General features: G+C 44.2%; 1 protein-coding gene across 1 annotated transcript in view; it reads left to right on the top strand.

Annotated features, from left to right (window-relative positions):
- The first annotated feature begins 2,096 nt into the window (after nt 1-2,096).
- LOC119442525 (chitin synthase chs-2-like) overlaps nt 2,097-19,150 on the top strand; it is a 79,774-nt gene continuing 62,720 nt past the window's right edge. Inside the window, 1 exon segment of the mRNA XM_037707434.2 lies at nt 2,097-2,310. Within this exon segment, the coding sequence (XP_037563362.1) occupies nt 2,294-2,310 (17 nt within the window). The 5' untranslated portion in view covers nt 2,097-2,293.

Raw genomic sequence — 19,150 nt, 5'->3', positions numbered from 1 at the left:
TATGCGCATTCCTAGGGGAGTTCGAAGCGGTAAAGGGGTTGTTGCGAAGTGGATGCGTTGCTTTAGATTGTCCTTCCCTGGTGTGCTATTCGGGACAAATTGACCATTCACGGTCAATTTTCCGCCATTTTGCCAAATTTGGTTACGGCAGCCTTTCGAATCAATCAGAGAAGTCGTAGCAGCCCCCCTCCGGTGCTGACTGATTGGTTCAAAATGCCGCCATTACAGAATTTGACAATGTCCAGAATGGTACCCCTGGATGTCGATATGTAGTGGCTACGTTGTCTCGAGGAACTATTTCCATCGACTTGCTTTTTGCTTCCTTCTCCCACGGCTTGGCGCTCCACTAAGGTGACTTTGTTTTAATTTGGCTTTCTCCTGTTGAGAGTGCTTTTCGAGATTCTGTAAGATGATAGGCCTATCAGCTTTCCGTCGGTTGCACAGTTAGGATTGCACGTGCTTTTGTCCCCTCCACAGTTGAGGCCCTTTGGCTCGAACTTATGGTTTTAACACGATAGCGTTAAGGGTCCCGTGTCACGGAAAATCCGGCGTCGGCGCCGGCGAAGTTGTCCGTGAGCAAAAACTTCCGTATATATTTAGGTATATGTATATGCCACACCATTCTATCACTAAAGTAGCTCGTACCTTGTCGAACATTCTTGACAAAGTTATTCCTCGGAATTTAGAGAATGACAGCCCGCAAAACCATGGCATGAAACAAAACCGACAGCGCATGCCTTTTATAATAAATCTTCTCAAACTGAAATACTAAAAGCGCGAAACAATAACGGAAACCTGAAAATGATGTAATTTTCCTGGCGCGGCTGTGCACCACCTCCGGGATCGGCCGCACAAGAGGCTGCGTTTCTACCAGAAAGCTCGCCTTCCTGCAATAGCGTTCACCGCTAGCGTTTCCCGGTAAACATTACGGTTGCAGTAAGCTGCAGTTGCCGGGAAGCGTGAGCAGCAGTCAGGGATGTTTGAATGCTGTCGCGTTCCACTCTTAAAGGCGAAGCTTAAGCGCCCTTCAAGTTTTTGTTCCGGATCCGTGACTTGCTTGCCACATGCATGTTGCAGCGAGGTTACACAGCATCCATGCAAACCTCAGCTTCGCGGCCAATTCCGAGACAGTTGCCGGATAACTGTGCCTTGGGTCGGGTGTGAGAAGCAGCCAGTATACTCCGCCCACAAACACCACTTTGCTCTGTGCGAAGGCTCCTTGCAATATCATAATTCGTGTAGCAGGCTTTTCCATCAGGTGCGGTCAAATTAATTTTAGCCAAGGGCTCACGATTCTCTCTCGAATTTCTGGGAGGGGAGTAATTGGCTTCGAAATCATAGGCCACTTAAGTACCTGCCCCGCTTCTTCACGTTGTGCGCTTCCGTTTTCGAGCTTCGCAAATACGTCAAACAACTCAAACCAACTAGCCTAACTTCCTGTCTTAATTATGCGCCACCTCACGGCATGCACTGAAAACTGAGGTCTCGTATATCAGGACTTGATGATCGCTGTCACTCAGGTTGAGACGTACTACTTTACCAAGTTTCTGAGCTATCTGTGAATTACAAAAAAAAAAAAGCGTGGCAGGGATGGCCGGTCCATACTGACGGTCCTTTCGGCAAGTCGGAAAAATAATGCTCGCAGTCGCACCGTATGTCACGCTTTCTTTTTTTCGGGGGGGGGGGGGGGCAACAGAGCTTCTCAGGACCTTCATTAAAGTTCTTTGTCTGTCTGTCTATAGATAACTTACGGCCATAGTGATAAGCTAGACAAACAGGAACATCTGCGAACAACAGCTGCAAAGGCAATTGTGCCGCGTTTTTTGTGCCTGTGCGTACCTGTGCGTCCGTGTACTCGTGTCTACTGAGAGAAGTTGCGGGAGAAACGCATCTCCGGACGCATGCATTTGAATACGATAGGGTCGAATCACAACTCAGCTCTAAAGGGGTGTTCATCGCGCACCCTCCGATAACGTAATTTATCAAGTGCCGCCTCCTTTCAGGATAGATAGCACCGCACGCGGGACAATGCTCGATGGAAGAGCAAGGAAAGACTTCACCGATACACGATTAAATGTTTCACAACTCGAACGGACTTCGAGCGGTAGGGACGTAGTTTTTGGTCGAAGCGAGGACATGCGCTTGGCCAATTTTCAGTGGACTCATGCGCCGGGGCCGCGTCTGCGTGCAAACGCTGTGCTGCAAAGACGCCGTATTCAAGGTGACACGATGCAATCCCTTTGAAGCGACCGCGGCGCGGGCTCTTGTGATTACCGACGCATAATTTCGAGATATGACGGCTCCAGAATGGTGAGTAGCACGCTGTTCGTGCACATCACTTTTGCCCCCCCCCCCCCCCCCCCCCCTTTCTTCCAGCGTGATTGGTTTTCGTTGTGCATCGCGCCCGGCTTTACACAAGTGCAACCACCGCGTCTCTACAAGCCTATATTTTGAAAACTAACAACACAAGCTTGAAAGAAATGTAAAACTAAGTATAAAAACACCGCCCAAGCACTCCGTACAGATGGTTAACCAGCGAACCTGAAACGTGCGGCCCCGGTGTTTATCAGTGGGTTAATCCCGACGCTGTATTGAAGTGCTTATGTATTATTGGTTAGATGTTTGTGTTTCTAGTGCAACGCAAGCGCCCATGGCGGGCGGATGCTGCTAACCACGACGCCGAGCTAACTCGAGATATCGAACGCATGCAACAACGGCGAGCCGAGGAGCCGGCATTGCGGGCAGAGCAGGTACGACGCAGAGAACGACGTCACTAACGGCGCTGCCAATGGCGCGCGCGCTTAGGTGTGACGCAGAGAACGACGTAACTGACGGCGCAGCCAATGGAGATGTTTAGCGAAACATGGGACGAACGGTTTTTCGTTTCGCCTAGCCATATACAGCTTTCGCTGTAAAACTTGTATAGCACATGTATTGAGAACCCTCTGGTTGGACATGTTGCGCAAAATTGTTTGTCGTACTTAAAGTTTATTAGAAGAACGCGACGGACGACCGGTCGGCTCTCTCTCTCTCTCTCTCTTTTTCACCAGCGCGTTAGCCTCTTGTATACGTCTCGATGCATTTTATAAAGATATTGCATTTTTAACAGATGATTTTGTTTCTGCACTTGAAATATATTTCTCTCTATATGTGTTCGAGGCGTGGGGTGCGTATCTGGGAAGCAACAAAAGCTGTTGTCGAACCGAATGCAGAATTTTTGCTGCATTTTGCTGCTGCCTGCTTTTAAAGAATTGCAGAGACCAAGATTATAGTGAGAGCTAGATAGGTTATATTGGAAAAACACTTCGTATGCTACGCCGCATAATTAGGATGCAACATGAAAAAGAAGAAAAAATAGCGATAAAAAGAGAGCATAATAAAAAGAATAAACATTTCTGAAAAGCTGCAAATACCCGCGTTTATATTAAAAAAAGAGAACAAGATAAACGCTCTCAGCCCTTAGACACGTGATCACAATCGGAACTATGCCGAAAATATTTTCGACAGGACAGTATTAGATGGTACTCAAAGCGCTATATGGTAACGAGATTATTTTTCTTTTTTATATACTTCAATTTTATATATTTCCTTTTTATATATTTGTTACATATACCTAAAGGTATTTTGTAAATATGCTCGTGTTTTTAAAATTTGTACAGCTCTAAGTGGGTCCACTACCAATCACTTCATTCTACGGGCGTTTATTGCTCTTCGTTTGTGTTCTTCTCTATCCTTCTATTAGAGCGAATATAAATACTTCGGGTCCGATGACATTGCAATTTGCCGCGTACAGTCGTAAACGGTGGCCTACTTTTATTGGCATTTATATTTGTACGATTGCCACATATCACTATGAGAACTAAAATAATCTTACTTCAACTGTCTGGTTGACTGAACTCTGTTAGTCGCTTTATGCTAAAAGCGAGCTCCGTTGCGTCAGCAATAAAACGAGACTGACAGGTGTGGTGCCGTGTGCGCGCGTCTGTCTGTCTGGCGCATCGTCTGTGTGTGTGTGCTTTTTTAAACAAGTATCTTTAGAAAGGAAAAGCGGGGAGAAGAGAAGGCGTTTAAGTTTTTCATTATAGATAATAATGATATTATAATTACATTCAGTCATCTCATTGTGTTTTATATGCCGACGATACCACACTAACATTTTGCTGTAAGAACCTATCTGCTTTAGTTTCTGAAATGAATGCTATTCTGGACCAAGTGGTCCGCTGGTGCCAACTAAACTGCATTTTTATTAATCCTACAAAAACTAAATTTATGGTTTCCAGGACGTGTCAGAGACAGTTACCTTTTCTTCCCGAGGTAATACCGCAAGGTCGTGCTACTATATACATGCATGCAACAATGATTGTTTTCTCGGTGTTCAACTGTATCCGCGCCTTAAGTATTGTGATCACATTACCTACATCAATGAAAAAACAGCTTATGGCACTGGGCGCTCATTAAAGCTTGCTCCTTCTTTCCTCAAGCTAATCTCATCACGCTTTATTTTGAATTCATACAGAGTGATATTGCATAAGGCATTGCTTCGTTACCTGATAATCATGTCTCATCCATTCAATACATCTAGAATCAAGTATTTCGGATTATTCATGGTCAATCTTACATTTCTAACGCCAGAGCATTTCTCCGCACTAAAAACATTTTAGCTATTCGCAAGTTATTTCATTACAACCTTGCTATTTTGTTCCTTAAATTACTACGAAATGACTACGTCATGAGTTTATTAATGCCGGTTTGTTGGAGATCAATAATCGCACGGGATCTGCACATAATAATAATTTTCGCTTACCCAAAGTGAGCAGCAATTATGGAAAAGTTATATGTGCCTTTTCAGCCATCAAGTTTCCTTGGAATACGTTGCCAATAACATTATGTATTCAAACATATACGTAACTCATTTCTTCTAGATAGCTATTTTTTATTGCGTTTTAAACATATTTTTGTTGTTGTTCCGGTTATCTCTTAAGAGATTGTGTCTTCATTTATTTGACCTGGCCTTATAAAATCTTTTCTGTTTGTATGTTTTCATTCCTACGAATGCTTACATGCACTTTTGTCTACATTTATTACGGAGTTGTCTAACTATTTTCAGCGTTTCTTCTTTATTGCATTTTTATTCTTTGGTTATGCATTGTACAGTTATATTGTCTAGATCGCTCCTGCAATTGTATATTTACGCATTAGGTTAGATTTTAATGTTTCCGTTGCAGCTTGTATATTTTTCACTACATTACTAAATGACCAAGTGTTCCGTTACAGTCGTTGGCTACGGAACCCTTGTCTGTATGTAATTATCCTACGTTGTAACTTTCAAATGAACTTAATAAACATCCTGATACTGAACAACAAATCTGGGTTTTTTTTTTGGCGTCTGGTAGCTAAAAGATAGTAATTTCTATGGTAACTTTTACAAACGAATAACACAGATAATGGTCCTTCTTTGAACACAAGCATTCTACTTGAACAAGCAATATCACTCACGCGGGAACATATAATGATCATTTATCGATGCAATGATCTTCGTTATCGATACAGATCTTCGTTGGCATGCACGCATTATTAACATTTTTGAAAAAACAACACACCCGCCGTTGTGGCGTAGTGTCTTGGGCGTTGCGCTGCTAAGCCCGAAAGCATGGGATCAAATCCTGGCCGCGGCGGCCGCATTTTGATGACGGAGAAATGCAAAAACTCCCGTGCACCTTGCATTGGGTGCACGCCAAAGAACCACAAGGTGGTCAAAATAAATATGGACTGCCCCACTACGGCATGCCTCATAAGCATATCGACCTCTTTTGACCCGTAAAACCGCATGATTTATTTAGAACTAATTAATAAATAGGACGAACAAAAACAAGTAGCACAACGTTTGGCGACCCATTGTTTGATTTGTTCTTTGAACCTTTTTTTTAACAAAAGAAGGACAAATAGTAGTGCACGCGGGCCTGCTTCACAAGAAATGCGAGGCTTTTCCTTATCTTACAAGCCCTTGCTGACGTACTTAGGTTGCCATATGCATTTTCAGCATTCCTGTATCCATCCTACACCTGCCAGTCTTTTCCTGCTCGTCTGATATCCTGTCTTGCTGGTTCCCGTCATACGCTATTGCAAAAAAAAAAGGAATAATGGAATGCCAACAAGCCTAATCAACCGACCTTTGAATGTAACATAGTTGGGCAAACGCACTCTCAACAATACAGCTTCCGTTCACGATGTACAGCAACGTCAGCGCTGCATTCGCTTCCTAGCGCATTACAGACGTTTACGCGTATTCAACTTGCGAGGCGAGAAATGCAACAAAATGCACCATTCTTCTGTTAATGTACACGGGGCTCCTAAAAAAAGCAAGAAGCTTTCGTTTACTCAAGGCCGGCAGCGGCTGAATATATTATGCATGCCGGTTTCCGCTTGAGTACTTTAGAAAAAGGGAAGCCTATAGCGTGTTCACGATGCATAATATTAATAATATCACATATCCTGACCACTTGCTCACACAAGGTGGCCAACGTTCATTAGTTTTGTAACACCCGCATTTATTGTTATTCTTTACGAAAAGTCAAACTTCGGGAAGAAATCGGGTTTAACCAGATTTTCGTAAAACGGCGTTCGAGGTGCAAAAATCGGAAATTATCGTGTTTTACCCGAAAACGAAGGCCCCTACTTATAAACAATACATCGCGCTATGTAACTTTTCGTTTCTATAGGCGTCAGTAAACGACAGTAAATGTAGCGTTTAGTATAAGGGTATTTCAAGACGTAGAAGCACAAGAAAATTAAAAGAATGAACTCGGTGGCACATACCAACAACCCGTTTCAACTGAGATGCTCATATCATCATGACAACGCCATAGTGAGTTGGTACCAATGTTTAAAGCGCACGTAATTTTAAACTTGAATGATAAAGTTCGACGTGGAGCAGTATACGCGCCGCTGATGACGGTCTTGGAAAACACGCATCCACGAAGAAACAGTAGATCATAAAGTAGAAGATAATGTTTCATCTAAGAGGAGCATGCCGACTGTTATTAGCCGGGCTCAGCTCTGCGGTAAAAATTTCCACTAAATATGCAAACAGTGCGGGAGGCCTCGGTGACCGCCCACGTTTGACAACAAACTCGTATTTCGCTTTCTCATGAGAAATACATGCAAAACACAGGATAGCATTTAAAAAAACATGAAAACATTTGGCAACCTCTTAAAAACATTGACTCGCAGTGTAGGAAATGTGCAAATGTGCGTCAGAACTAACCAATAAATATTACGTTCCTGAACGTGTGGACAGAGGCCGAGGAAAGTGTGTTAAACCGAGGTGGGGAAGTAACACAGAGCGGACAAGGGTCATGGGAAAGAAACCAGCTATGGAACTATATTGAAGAGCAAATAATGAAATAAAAAAATTCCGATTACACCCAAGCACTTCCTATGAGTTGTGAATGCGAAAGCATTAATGTCCAATTGAACGCTGCTGCGCGGTCCTGCAAGTTATGAACTCCTCGCCGGCAAGCGAGCGCGTTGAGACCAAGGAGGTTGAGACGCTTGGCGAGTTTTAACGCGATAGCGTTTAGGGCCCCGTGTCCCAGAAAATCCGGCATCGGCAACCGGCGTGTGATCGAGGGTGGCGGAGAAAAATCATCCAACCACATCGACCGCGCTGGCCCTCCACGTGGTGCAAGGTTTTGATGAACAAAAATTTAATTTCTCACAGTGAAATCCGTCAGAAAAATGGTAAACTACGACTTTACCATTCGGCGTCGGATTCGCCGTCGGATTGTTGACCAATCGGCGTCGGAATGTAATTTGAATGTACGAGAAAACCTAATTCTGTTACAAGGAAACTCAAACACAAACCCCTTTTCCCGCATTTCTACCAGACCTGCGCGCGTTGGGGCAATAGCAAACAATTAATAAAATAATCAATAAAAGTGCTAGGGCCTTCACATTTTAATATAACACCACTTATATTGCCCCTGTAAAAACATCGTTCCAGCAATGCATTTCAGTTTAAAAGTGAAGCCGACTTTAAGTGTATCGGTGTAAGCTTGGTCTTTGGAAGCTGGCTTTCCCACTTTCAGTGTTGCAGTGAATGAAGCCTACTTGCCATATGCGAACGATGCGATGCGAACGGGTCCCGATAACGCTATCGCGTTCTACTCTTAAAGGCGAAGCTTAAGCGTCCTCCAAATTTTTTATTTGGCCTTACCGAGGCGCGGTTATAGAACGCAGGCGAAAGATTGTGCGGGCAAGGAACGCGCGGATAACGCAGGCTTCCGAGAGCAAGAGCGAGGGTGACGTGGCGTGGCGGCGATGCCCTCTCCCCTCACGCAACACCTGGCGCGCTACTGAGGCAGCAGGTGTTCCCTTTCGCCCGCTCTGCTCCGTTGAGGCGCGCTTGTGCCCTGGCGCTGCAGCCAATGGGAATTTGGGTGCCCTTTCGCTGCTACAGACGCCGGTTTTTGTAGCGTGAGCTACACTGGCCGAGGTTGAGCAGTTTAGCGTGGCACTTGGAGAGCCGTGCTGCGCATGCGCGAGGAGCAGTGACGTCACACGGCGCACAGCTGGCGCGCCGGGCGTTTGCTCGGCGTTTGCGCTGGGCGCTTGCCAGTGACGTATAGCCATGGAGAAGGAGAGCAAAATTGCTGCTCAGCGGCGCAGAAGAGCGGAGAAGCTTAACTCATTGGATCCCGAAGTAGTTGCCTGGCAATTAGCGGTTGAGCGTAGGAAGAACGAACAGAAGAAGGCTAAACGTGCTGCGGAGACACCAGAGCAAAGGGAGGAACGTCTAGCAAAAGCGGCGTCGCTAGTAGGCTGAGAGACGTGCCCGACCATCTCAGCAGCAGCAGCAGCAACAACAAGACGCCGTCGATGACGTCAAGACTCACCGATTGACTGACTATGGTGAAACTTAGCGAAAGCGCCAGTGCGACTCGGACCTTCGAGACGGACTTCGTAAATGATCCGTTTGGATATGTGTGCGACGTGTGTGAAAGACTGTGGCACATGAAAGACTTGACGCCGGTAAGTAGTGCCATGCGTGAAACGTTGAGTTTAGCGGCGCCGCCTGAGTGGGGTGAAACCGTGGCGCGGGTTTGTACAACGTGCAACAACTTTCTCGTTAAGCAGAAGATTCCACTCTTTAGCGTTACCAATGGGTATCGTTACCTGCCCATGCCACCAGGTCTACCAGTTCTGAACGATGTGGCCGACTTAGCTCACGCTACGTATATCCTAGCATAGCTCAGCTAAGCCACTGCTAATATTTAGCTTAATAAGCCATTTGATGCTTTCGCACCAAAAGAAAGAAGTCATATCTGACAAGCAGCAGCGCTATAAAAACGAGGACGAAGAAACGTGGAACATGAATCCTGAAACGAAGAAATAAGAGCGCTTTTTTTGGTGCTCACCTTTTTAGCGCTGCTGCTGGTCAAATGTGAACTTCCACCAACTCGCCCACCTAGGGTAAACCGGGTCCTGACTCGGATTACCGTTTCAGAAAATAAAAGTTTATTTCTCTCTCTCCACCAACTCGCCCAAGTTTTCCTACTGTTTAGAAAAGTCATGTTACTTCGAAGCGCTGACCACTACTGTTCGAACCCATATAAGGGTATCTGACTCTCTGAACGCGGTACTGGGAAAAAATTGCCCATGACGACATTCGTTTGTAGCATCCGAAAATAGCGAGAAACTATTAAGCATATTTTGTTATCATGTCAAACTACTCTGACGGAGTAAAATAAGGAAGCAGTCAATACCAATTTCCGTGAGTTTTAAGGATATTAGGAGACAGGTAAATTTACCTGCGTTTGAAAAAAAAGAAACGGCTGCAGTGATTGAGTAGAACGAAAGTATAGGCTCCACGATTCGCTGTATACGCCTTCTTATGGTGCACGCTAATTGTGACAGCAGCCATGTTTTTCTCTCTCTTGCTATTCAAGTCATTCTGGATGGTCAATTGCTGACAAAATTTAGTACAGCTGCAATAAAATAATCTCTCAAATAGTGTATTTTAGGCCAAATTACTTCAAACAGCATGCTGGCGCGAACGCAGATGTGTGGCAGCGACAGCTAGGTGATCGCGGCTAGCAGAATAAGTTCAATAAATGAGTGCTCCCTTGTTTAGCGCCAACTTTGTGGCTTCGAATTCCATTACGGAACATCTGTGCGGGTATTTATTTAGCGATGACTGCGTCAGCGCTCATAAAGTGTAATCAAACTACTGAAGATCAACAGGCGATGTGCATTGCTGTATCCATGTTTCTGCATTGCGCGAAATGCATGTAGAGCTGTCAGCAGAAACAGCAATGCACTTCACGACACGCGTTTAGAACGTAATTCTCGAAAATGGTTCTACAGCACAAAGGTTTTAGCAGTAAGGTATGATATAAGCACTATGAGCACTAGTGACTATAATTAAGCGGTTGTAGTAAAGCTTTATAATTATCGATACTAAGTGCACCACAGCATCCAAATTTCTCAATCGTCCTTGGTTAATAAAAAAGTGATTTAGCATCAAAGCGTCGTTCTTTAGAATAAATTTTAACTACCGTCAATTGCTTGCCTCAGTGACTCTGGCTGTCTTCGTGAATTTTGCTATAAGTGTATCTTGAATTTAAGATACACGATATTAGGTATGAGGTATCTAAAATACAGATACTGATACATGCCTTGCCGAGTGGATCCTGATACAGATACAAAATACCCAATATAGTATCCAAAATACATGTATATTCAATACTGTCCAGCACTGCTACTACGTGCGACTGTCTCTATGTTTTTTTCTGTGCACGTGTGCGGGCGTGTGCGTCTGTAGCTTTGTGTGGGTTTGTATTTGATTGTTTGGTCAGTCTAGTCTGTTTCTCCCAAGTTTCCTAAAATATACCTGTTGTTCTGCCATTGAAGCTGTTTGCAGCGCAGAAAACGAAAACGTTCGGCGAAGGTAAACACTCCGACAGCGTCCGTGTGTGTTTACCGTCGTCCGACATTGGCGCTATCTGAGCTGTAAAATGCTTCTTTGTCAATTCTCAATCAACTCGCCGAGATTAGATTGCTTGCATTCAGGTATATTTTTAATTCGATGAGCATTCTTTGCTTACTTCAGTCGTTTTGAGCCTGTCTATCTATCTGTCTATAGCCTCTTACACAGACCCAGTGGTCCGAGTTGTCTGCCTGCTTGGGCTACAGGTATGTGCTCGTGTTTGCGATGTCATCGTGGTCGTCCTATTGTCGTCATACCGTCTTCGTCTGGAATGATGGCAATGACAATGGCGTGATTATCCTGCCGTTGTCCCGTCATCGTCGCCATTGCGTCACAGTCAGACAATCGCTACCAAGCATCTATGTTATACCGTGATCGTCACGGACTCGCGCTCGTGCTATCGTCATCAGTACAGCTTGGTCATGCAGTTGGCGTCATATCGTCGTCGTCACAGCTTCGTCATCATATACTCATCTTCATACCAATGCCCAGACGTCGTCGTCGTTATACCCTCGTCATCATTTAGGAATCTTCATTTCATTGTCCTTATACCGCCTAGCTTTGTCGTTCCTTCGACGTCATTTCTTCATCGTTCCATCGTCGTCAATCCGTCGGTACCATACAGTCGTCGTCATGCTCATGAGCGACATCGGCAAAGCGACTGCCATAGCAAAGTGGGACGAACCCGAAGTATGCCGCATGTAGCCGAAGTATAACGGATGTTTCAGAATAAGCAGCACAGGTGTTAAACAAACGTGACGTCAGAAGTACGGCTTGTCGGTACGTTGCTCGAATGTTAATCGCATTACCATCGACATACATGGTGAGGTGAGTTCTGCCGTAATTTTTCCAAGCGTTTAAGGGACACTGGGACCGACAACCGCTCGGAACATGAATCGCGATAACTCCGTTGATGGAAAGATTGCCTATCGTATTGGCTAAAACGAGCCCTGTCTTTCTCGTTAAACGCGGATTTAGAGCTTTAATTATACAGTAAAAGTTGCGAAAGATGACCTTTGGCGCCCCACGCGAAAAAAAAAAAAAAAAACATGAAGATGCAGAGGTGACCTATCACGTGACCTCTACCACTGTACGCGGTTCCCGGTCTTTTCATAGTATTGAAATACATTACACTTTTTTTATTATAAGTTATTTCTAACGAACAATGCGCAGATAAGCCTTCGTTTGCAGTGAGTAGAAGTGGCACTGTCTCCGTTTTCGATGAGTTGGTTTGGCTCCTCTATCGGCAGAATAACGATGCCGGGGGCCAGCTAGCCATGACGTAGGCGTATACTTGGGGAAAAAGCGGTCCAAGTAAGAAAGGTCTGTACAACAACGCAAACTTATTGTACCTGCTTCTTATTTTCAAAAGTGGTTGAAAGGGTCAAAATATAGGTGGTTGACCACAGTTGACTACACTCAGTCTGTGAAAGCAGTACGACGGGCGGCTTTCACAATTTGCCAGGCGGGCTATCGGCATCGCTCTCACTTCTCAGCGTTGATGGTTGAGGGACTCTTTCTCTTTTAGACCCTGCTCAGATCGAAAAATTCTGCTTGTAAAATATCCACGCGCATTTTTGAAGTAACCGCTGCAAATGTGAACACTAACGAGGGTGAGCTTTTCGTTGCGCGATAAAAAACTGGGTCCTTAAAAATCGGTTGTCCGTCCCTTTGGAGAAAGCCTGCAATACACGAAAAAGTAACGCGTGAATAGTCGCGCGGCACTTTTTCCGTGCTATTGCGGGCTTCTTTCAGGCTTGCAAAAAAAAAAAAAAACTTTTGTGTAGCACGTATATAGAGCAACAGAAAGATGGATAGAGAATTTTTCATGATGGTCCACAATTTCCTGGCTGACAACTTTAATCTGATTATAATATTTGAGAAGTAAATTATGAATAATAACTATAATGTAATTAGGCGAAATACCAAGAAACAGTCTGATTTGCTCCAAACGACGGAAAACAACATCACTTTAGTTTTGTCCAGCTACGTGGGACACCCTGTGTATATATATATATATATAGTGCAACTGACGGTGGCCTGTTCCGAAGTTGCGCTTCGCTCCTCGATGAGGCAGGAAGCGTATATCGGCGCACCGCCCTGTTGTTTCTTTCAGCTGTATGCGTCCCTGCCGCTGTTCTATAATTGTGCTACCACACCGACTCGCCCAGCTGTCCCTGTATACTCTTGCAGGAAGTGTGTCGTGTGAGCACCTGAACGAGACCTTGCAATGTGGTGAACGCGGTTAAATCCGGGAGCTCAGATAGGTGCGTCGTAATGCTGACGCATTTCTCTCGCATTTACCGCTAAATCGCCACTGTAATTCTTTTATATTTGTTTTTCTTCAAAACGATAAGGCAGCATAAATGAACAGCTTGCGAGGCACGGCAATGTCGTTCAAAGGTCTCACAACCCAACAGTGCCGTTCAAGTGTTGGTCTAAGTGTTGGTAAGTTAAATTACTTCCAGCCAAATCTACTTACATAATGTGCGGTTGTATATGCTCCTGGGTACGTATTATCCTAGATAAGCAACTATGGCCTTCGTTGATAGATGAATTGGAAATTAATTAAATACCGTAATCGACATATTTGTTTGCTCTGCCGACACTGAATGACGCTTATTGTAGTCCTTGCCAATTGTGTCTACATGATCCTATCATCTCGGAAAGGGCCACCTGTACTGCCCCAATCTCCTCAGTATATCGCACAAAATGGGGGAGGGGAGGGGGGGGGATCCTGTATCAGTTCATAGCTACTAAGTCTCCCGTTGCATCCGGAGGCTATCATTGCTCGTGAGTTGCGGCTTTTCGTCAGCAATGGTAAGGGAATTTCGGGGACCGCATTGTGCAACGATTCATTTCGTTTTCTGTTATTTGTTTATTATCACTCATCACGCCGAGTGGCTGAGTCCGGTGATAACGATTGCGCGGCGCCGTCCCCGTGAAATGGCGAACTTGCGAACAGAGCTGAAAATAAAATACATCTATCGCAAGGTCTGGCCACAGCCTGCTTCTAAGAGAGTGGGCGTGGAGACGTACCTCGAACAATTAGTTTCGATGCAATTGCATGATATCGCTTTTCGGCCTTTTGGATGAAATCAATTTTTATAGCTCTTCTGGCCCGTTTTTGTGTCTCAGTGGCGAGTTCTAAAATGTAAGTATAGGAGGCGAGGTTACTTTGATGTCAAGATACCGGCATGTGCGAACTCAGGGGGGGATGCACAGATGTCTTGACCCCCATATGCGAATCCCAGTTCTTATATATCATTAAAGTAGGAAGCATGTCTTGCGCGACGAACGATGAATGTTTAATCTCTGTACTTAATTACGGCTTTTGTAGAAAGTTACTTATTCAGGCGTTCCAAGGTGCCATAGTGCCACTATTCGCTATATTTTCCAAAGTACTAAGACAACTGCAAAAGGGGCAAACTTCTAATTCGGTGAAATTAGTTGCGATTATAAGTGCAATGTGTCGTGAAGATTTTCTTTTTCTAATTTAAATAGAAGCGTTATAAATAATTACTGAACCCTCATTACTTTCACGTGTCATACCAGGTTTGCGGTTGGTTTATTCGGTGTGCTGGGTAAACTACACAAGTCAACTTGTTTATATATCGGGAAAGTAAGGGGAATTTTATGGCTAATGTGCACGGAAAGTTCTAAATGTGTGGGTTAATTGTGACGTTTGCAATAAATTGCGTATATGCAAGTATACTCAGGAGCATTATAAGCGTGTTTTGCGAGTGGCGCGAAATTTAGCCTACTGTCATTACATAACTACAAGTGCCACCAAAATCAAATTTAGCAAAAATATGCCGGTCACTATCGGCACTCCGTGTGCGAAGTTAAATGCGCGTGGATCAAACACAACACATCTTGAAAAATAATTTTGAAATAAGCGCTCACAGGGCTATCAATAAAGTTGTTACCAACCAAACAAAAGCGCTCACAAAGGTCACGCTGCCCTTGTTAGCTACGTTTCCCAATGCGCGGGAAGAGCTCTGCTTTACACAATCTCTTCATTTCACAGAAATGGGGAGCTTCTTGAATGCAATGTGACGTGAAATTTTAACGTTGCTAGCCTAATTAGGAGCGCTACAAGTAAGCCTTGAACCTTCAGCTTCTTGTTCCTTTTATATATATATATATATATATATATATATATATATATATATATATATATATATATATATATATATATATATATAGTATTTCCGTGCATAAGGACATTGTAATAAATACTGTGTAGGCTTAGTTCAATGTAGGCAGGTTTATTGCGACTTTTGCAATAAATTACTTAGGTAAAATCTCTAGAGCGTTATGAGTGTACTTTACGAGTGGCCAAATATTTAGCCCACGGCCCTGACATAACTACAAACCCCACCAAAATCAAATATAGCAACGACATAGGTAAAAATGTGCCCAATTTTTGTGCAAAGAGAAATGCTTGTGCATCGTATATACAACAAATTGTTTTTTTTTTAATGCTTCTATCATATGATTGAAAGTGTTTTGTGAATTTTTTACGCAATGTTTCCCAGTGTCCCGAGGAAGCCCTACGTCACACAATGTTCACATTTGACGAAAATATGGGGCATGTTATGGGTATTGCGTATGTAAAATTTGTAGTGTTTCCGTTGATTACGTCCTCTGGAATAAATTACGTAACCAAGCTCTCCAGAGCATATACAATTAACTTTTACGAGAGGCGCAATATTTTGAAAGTAGCTGTTGCCTAACTACAAATCCGACCAAGATCATACTGAGCAACAATAGACGCAATACAATGGAAAATTTGTGCGCGAAGGTAAGTTCGTGATGATCAGATACACTTCCTGAAAAAAAAAAGAAATCTGCAAATCCGTTTACAAATGCGTCTCCAAATGCGTTTCTGCCGTTATTAGCTACGTTTACCAATGCATAGAAATGCGTCTGCATTACACAGTCTTCATAATTACAGAAATAAGGATCATGTTAAGTACATATTGTGTCACAAAATTTTAACGCTGCTGGCCTAATTAGGAGCGTTACGAAAAATTCATGAACCCTCGTTCTTATGGCATTTCCATGCGTAATACGATGATCGCCCACTGGCTTCGCTGAGCTGAAGGAGGTACCCTGTTTCTGTTCGGTGTAAGTAAGGGCCAGTCAATGGATAATGTGTAGGCAAAGTTAAAAGTGAGTGTGTGTGTGTGTGTTTTTTTTTAGGCTTTTGCAATAAGTTACGTATGTAAGCGCTCAGGATCGTTACGTGTGTTATATGAGTACGCCGAATTTTGCTCATATCCCCGTCGGAACAACAAATGCCAGCGAGATTAAACTAAGAAAAAATATGGGAAGGCTGAGGCAAATGTTCGCGCCAAGGTGAATGCGTGTGTAAGAAATACTGAATTCGCTAAAAATTCAAGCATTAGTTTGAAAATGACGCACTGCCGTTATCAGCAATGCTTCGCAATAAACCGATATAACTTTATTTTACACCAAGATTACATTTACTGTAAACGGGGGTCATGTTCAGCGAAATGTGTGACGAAGCTCTAACATTCCTGGGCAGATTATAAGCCTCGCAAGTAATTACTGAATTCTCTTTTTTTTCTTTCGCGTATTTTTCTGTTAAGCGAGGTTTGTGTGTATACAGTAACCGTCTACGGTGTTGTTGATGAACTACAAAAGACACATTATTTATATTTGTTTAAAATTAGAGGCGGGCCTTACGTTAGTGTGTAAACAAAGTTGGGGGTGTGTAGAAAATTTACAAGTAATAGCAGTAAATTACGTACGCAGGTTATCCGGCGCGTTATAAGTGTATTTTAGGGACCACGCAGAACTTAACATGCTACCTTGGGGGAACTAAGTGCCAACAAGATCACATGTACTGAAAATGGAGGGGGGGGGGGGGGCATATTACGGCCCATATTCTCGCCAAGCGTGGGAATGAATTAGCGCGTTGTAACCTATCTTGACCAAGTGCCCGAATGGCGTTATATGATGGAAGTATTTCAACGGACCAGTCATATAGGGGCAACGTTTTAAAGTGTGTGACGTACTTGAAGGAAACTGACATTTTTATTGCGACGGTCGAAAGAAACAGCTTCGCTGGACATTGGGTTGTGATTCTGCAAGTTCACACAAGTCTGCAGTCTTTTTATGTCCAAAGGGGAGAGAAAAAAAAAACGCGAGAAGGGTTATGCAGATTCAACACACATTTTGGAATCTTTATTAACCGAAGTTTGGTGATTAGTGATGCCTGAAGCCCCTCCATACACGTTTTCGTGTGGATGGATGGGCTTTAGTGATGCCTATTTTATGTTATACAACGACTCGTTTGGTTTCGTTTGGTTTGGTGAGTTTTATGTAGGAATCATAGTGAGACATACCTATTCCGGAGGATTAGCACAGTGGCACATACTAAGTACCCGAATCAAAGAAAAATAAAGTAAATGAAAGAATCCGTCAAATTATAATTCACCATAGCATTAACATATCGGTGTTCTTTTTTTAGAGATGCCCGCGACCCGCCATAATATGTTAATGTTTTATGTAGGAACTTAGTTTTTGGTTACGCAGAACCAAGGTGGTCATACTTGGTAAGCATACAAGAATTATACATGTATAAGCAGTTTCAAGACGTATCACTCAACAACATCGAAGGCTGCGGAACTTGCAGCTCTTCGCGCTGCACTTCGTCTCGCCAGCCAGGAACAACCTCGAAGATGGTCCATATTCAGTGACTCCAAGGCAGCACCGCAGTCTTTACTATCAGTCCTATGGCGCAGACCACACAAACAACTGGTATTCGATATTAGAGAGCTAATCCATACCTTGGCTGAGCAAGGACACCGCGTGACATTTCAGTGGCTTCCATGTCACTGCGGCGTCATATGCAACGAGCATGCCGATAACGCTGCTTGATCGGCTCTCCAAGGCGACAAAGAAGAGTCAACGCCGCTATCAAGGACAGATGCCGCTAGAGCAATTCGAATGCTCACGCGTGATATGACGTTCTCCGTGCGAAACACACGAAGTTTTCAATGCAACGAACTGCACCACCTAGACCCTTCTCGTCGCCTTCGCATCCCAGCTGGTCTCTGCCTACGCGAAGCTACCTTACTTTATCGAATATGGATAGGAGGAGTACAGCCTTTACGAAGTCTTTTGCTTTCCGAATCAGATGGGCCGACGACGCCTCATGTGATGACTGTGGTAGCGAGGAGACTCTTCAGCAACTTCTCTCTGACTGTCATCGCTACGATTTACAGGGACGATCGCTCGCCAGCGCGATAGCTCGCTTGGATCAGAGACCTTTAACTGAGGAAAACATTTTAGTATGCTGCCATAACAAGACATCGCAGCGGAGGTCGACGAAAGCTCTGTTGCAGTTTTTAACGACTACAGAATTGGACAAGCGGCTGTAGCCTAAACTGATGTAAAGTGCTGCAAGTGCTACAGTGCTGTGCAGTGATTGTATGCGGTGACAGTGACAGACTGAGATTGTGCATCTGTGCTCCCTGTAATTCTCTATCTCTACTTTCCTGTCACTTTACGTCCCCCTCCCCTCTCTCCCCAGCGTAGGGTAGCAAACCGGACCTTCCCCTGTGCCGTACGGAGTATGGCCCAGCGCCAAAAAAAATCCAAACTGTGGCGTCGATGCGCGTCTTCGGATGAAGCGGCGCGTCAGTTTTCGCTCTCCTTCCGTTCCCTCTTTTTATTCCTTAACTCCTTTCCTCCTGTTTAGGGTAGCAAAGCGGACGCGAGTCTAGTTCACCTCCCTAGCTTTCCTTTTTCTGCTCTCTTTCTCTGCTGCCTTCTTGAAAAGATGAAGTTAAAGAGGGTACGCCTGTAAGTATGAAGCAAAATATGCGACCCCCTACGACACGGTTAGCCACAAAACGGCGTCGTAGGTGGCTCGTTGACGCTTGCACATTTATGGACGGCTGCCGGAAGAAACAAACGCCGAGTCCAAGGGGCTTCACGGGCTTTTCCACAGACATAATTTGACCTAACCAATACGGCGGACCTCGGGCTAAAATCTTGGCTAAGGCCTCAACATGCGGACTAGTAGCATCATTCCTGCCACCCTCCGCTCCCCCGCACCATTCAAGCTTTCGAAACGCGTGCCTCAGCTTTAAAGGCCAACTGCAACGGAATTTCACTTAGGCTACA

The sequence above is a fragment of the Dermacentor silvarum genome, chromosome 2 (assembly GCF_013339745.2).
Source record: "Dermacentor silvarum isolate Dsil-2018 chromosome 2, BIME_Dsil_1.4, whole genome shotgun sequence".
NCBI classification, from domain to species: Eukaryota; Metazoa; Arthropoda; class Arachnida; order Ixodida; family Ixodidae; genus Dermacentor; species Dermacentor silvarum.
The sequence above is the reverse complement of the archived record's forward strand: the minus strand, read 5'-3'. Positions and strand labels throughout refer to the sequence as shown.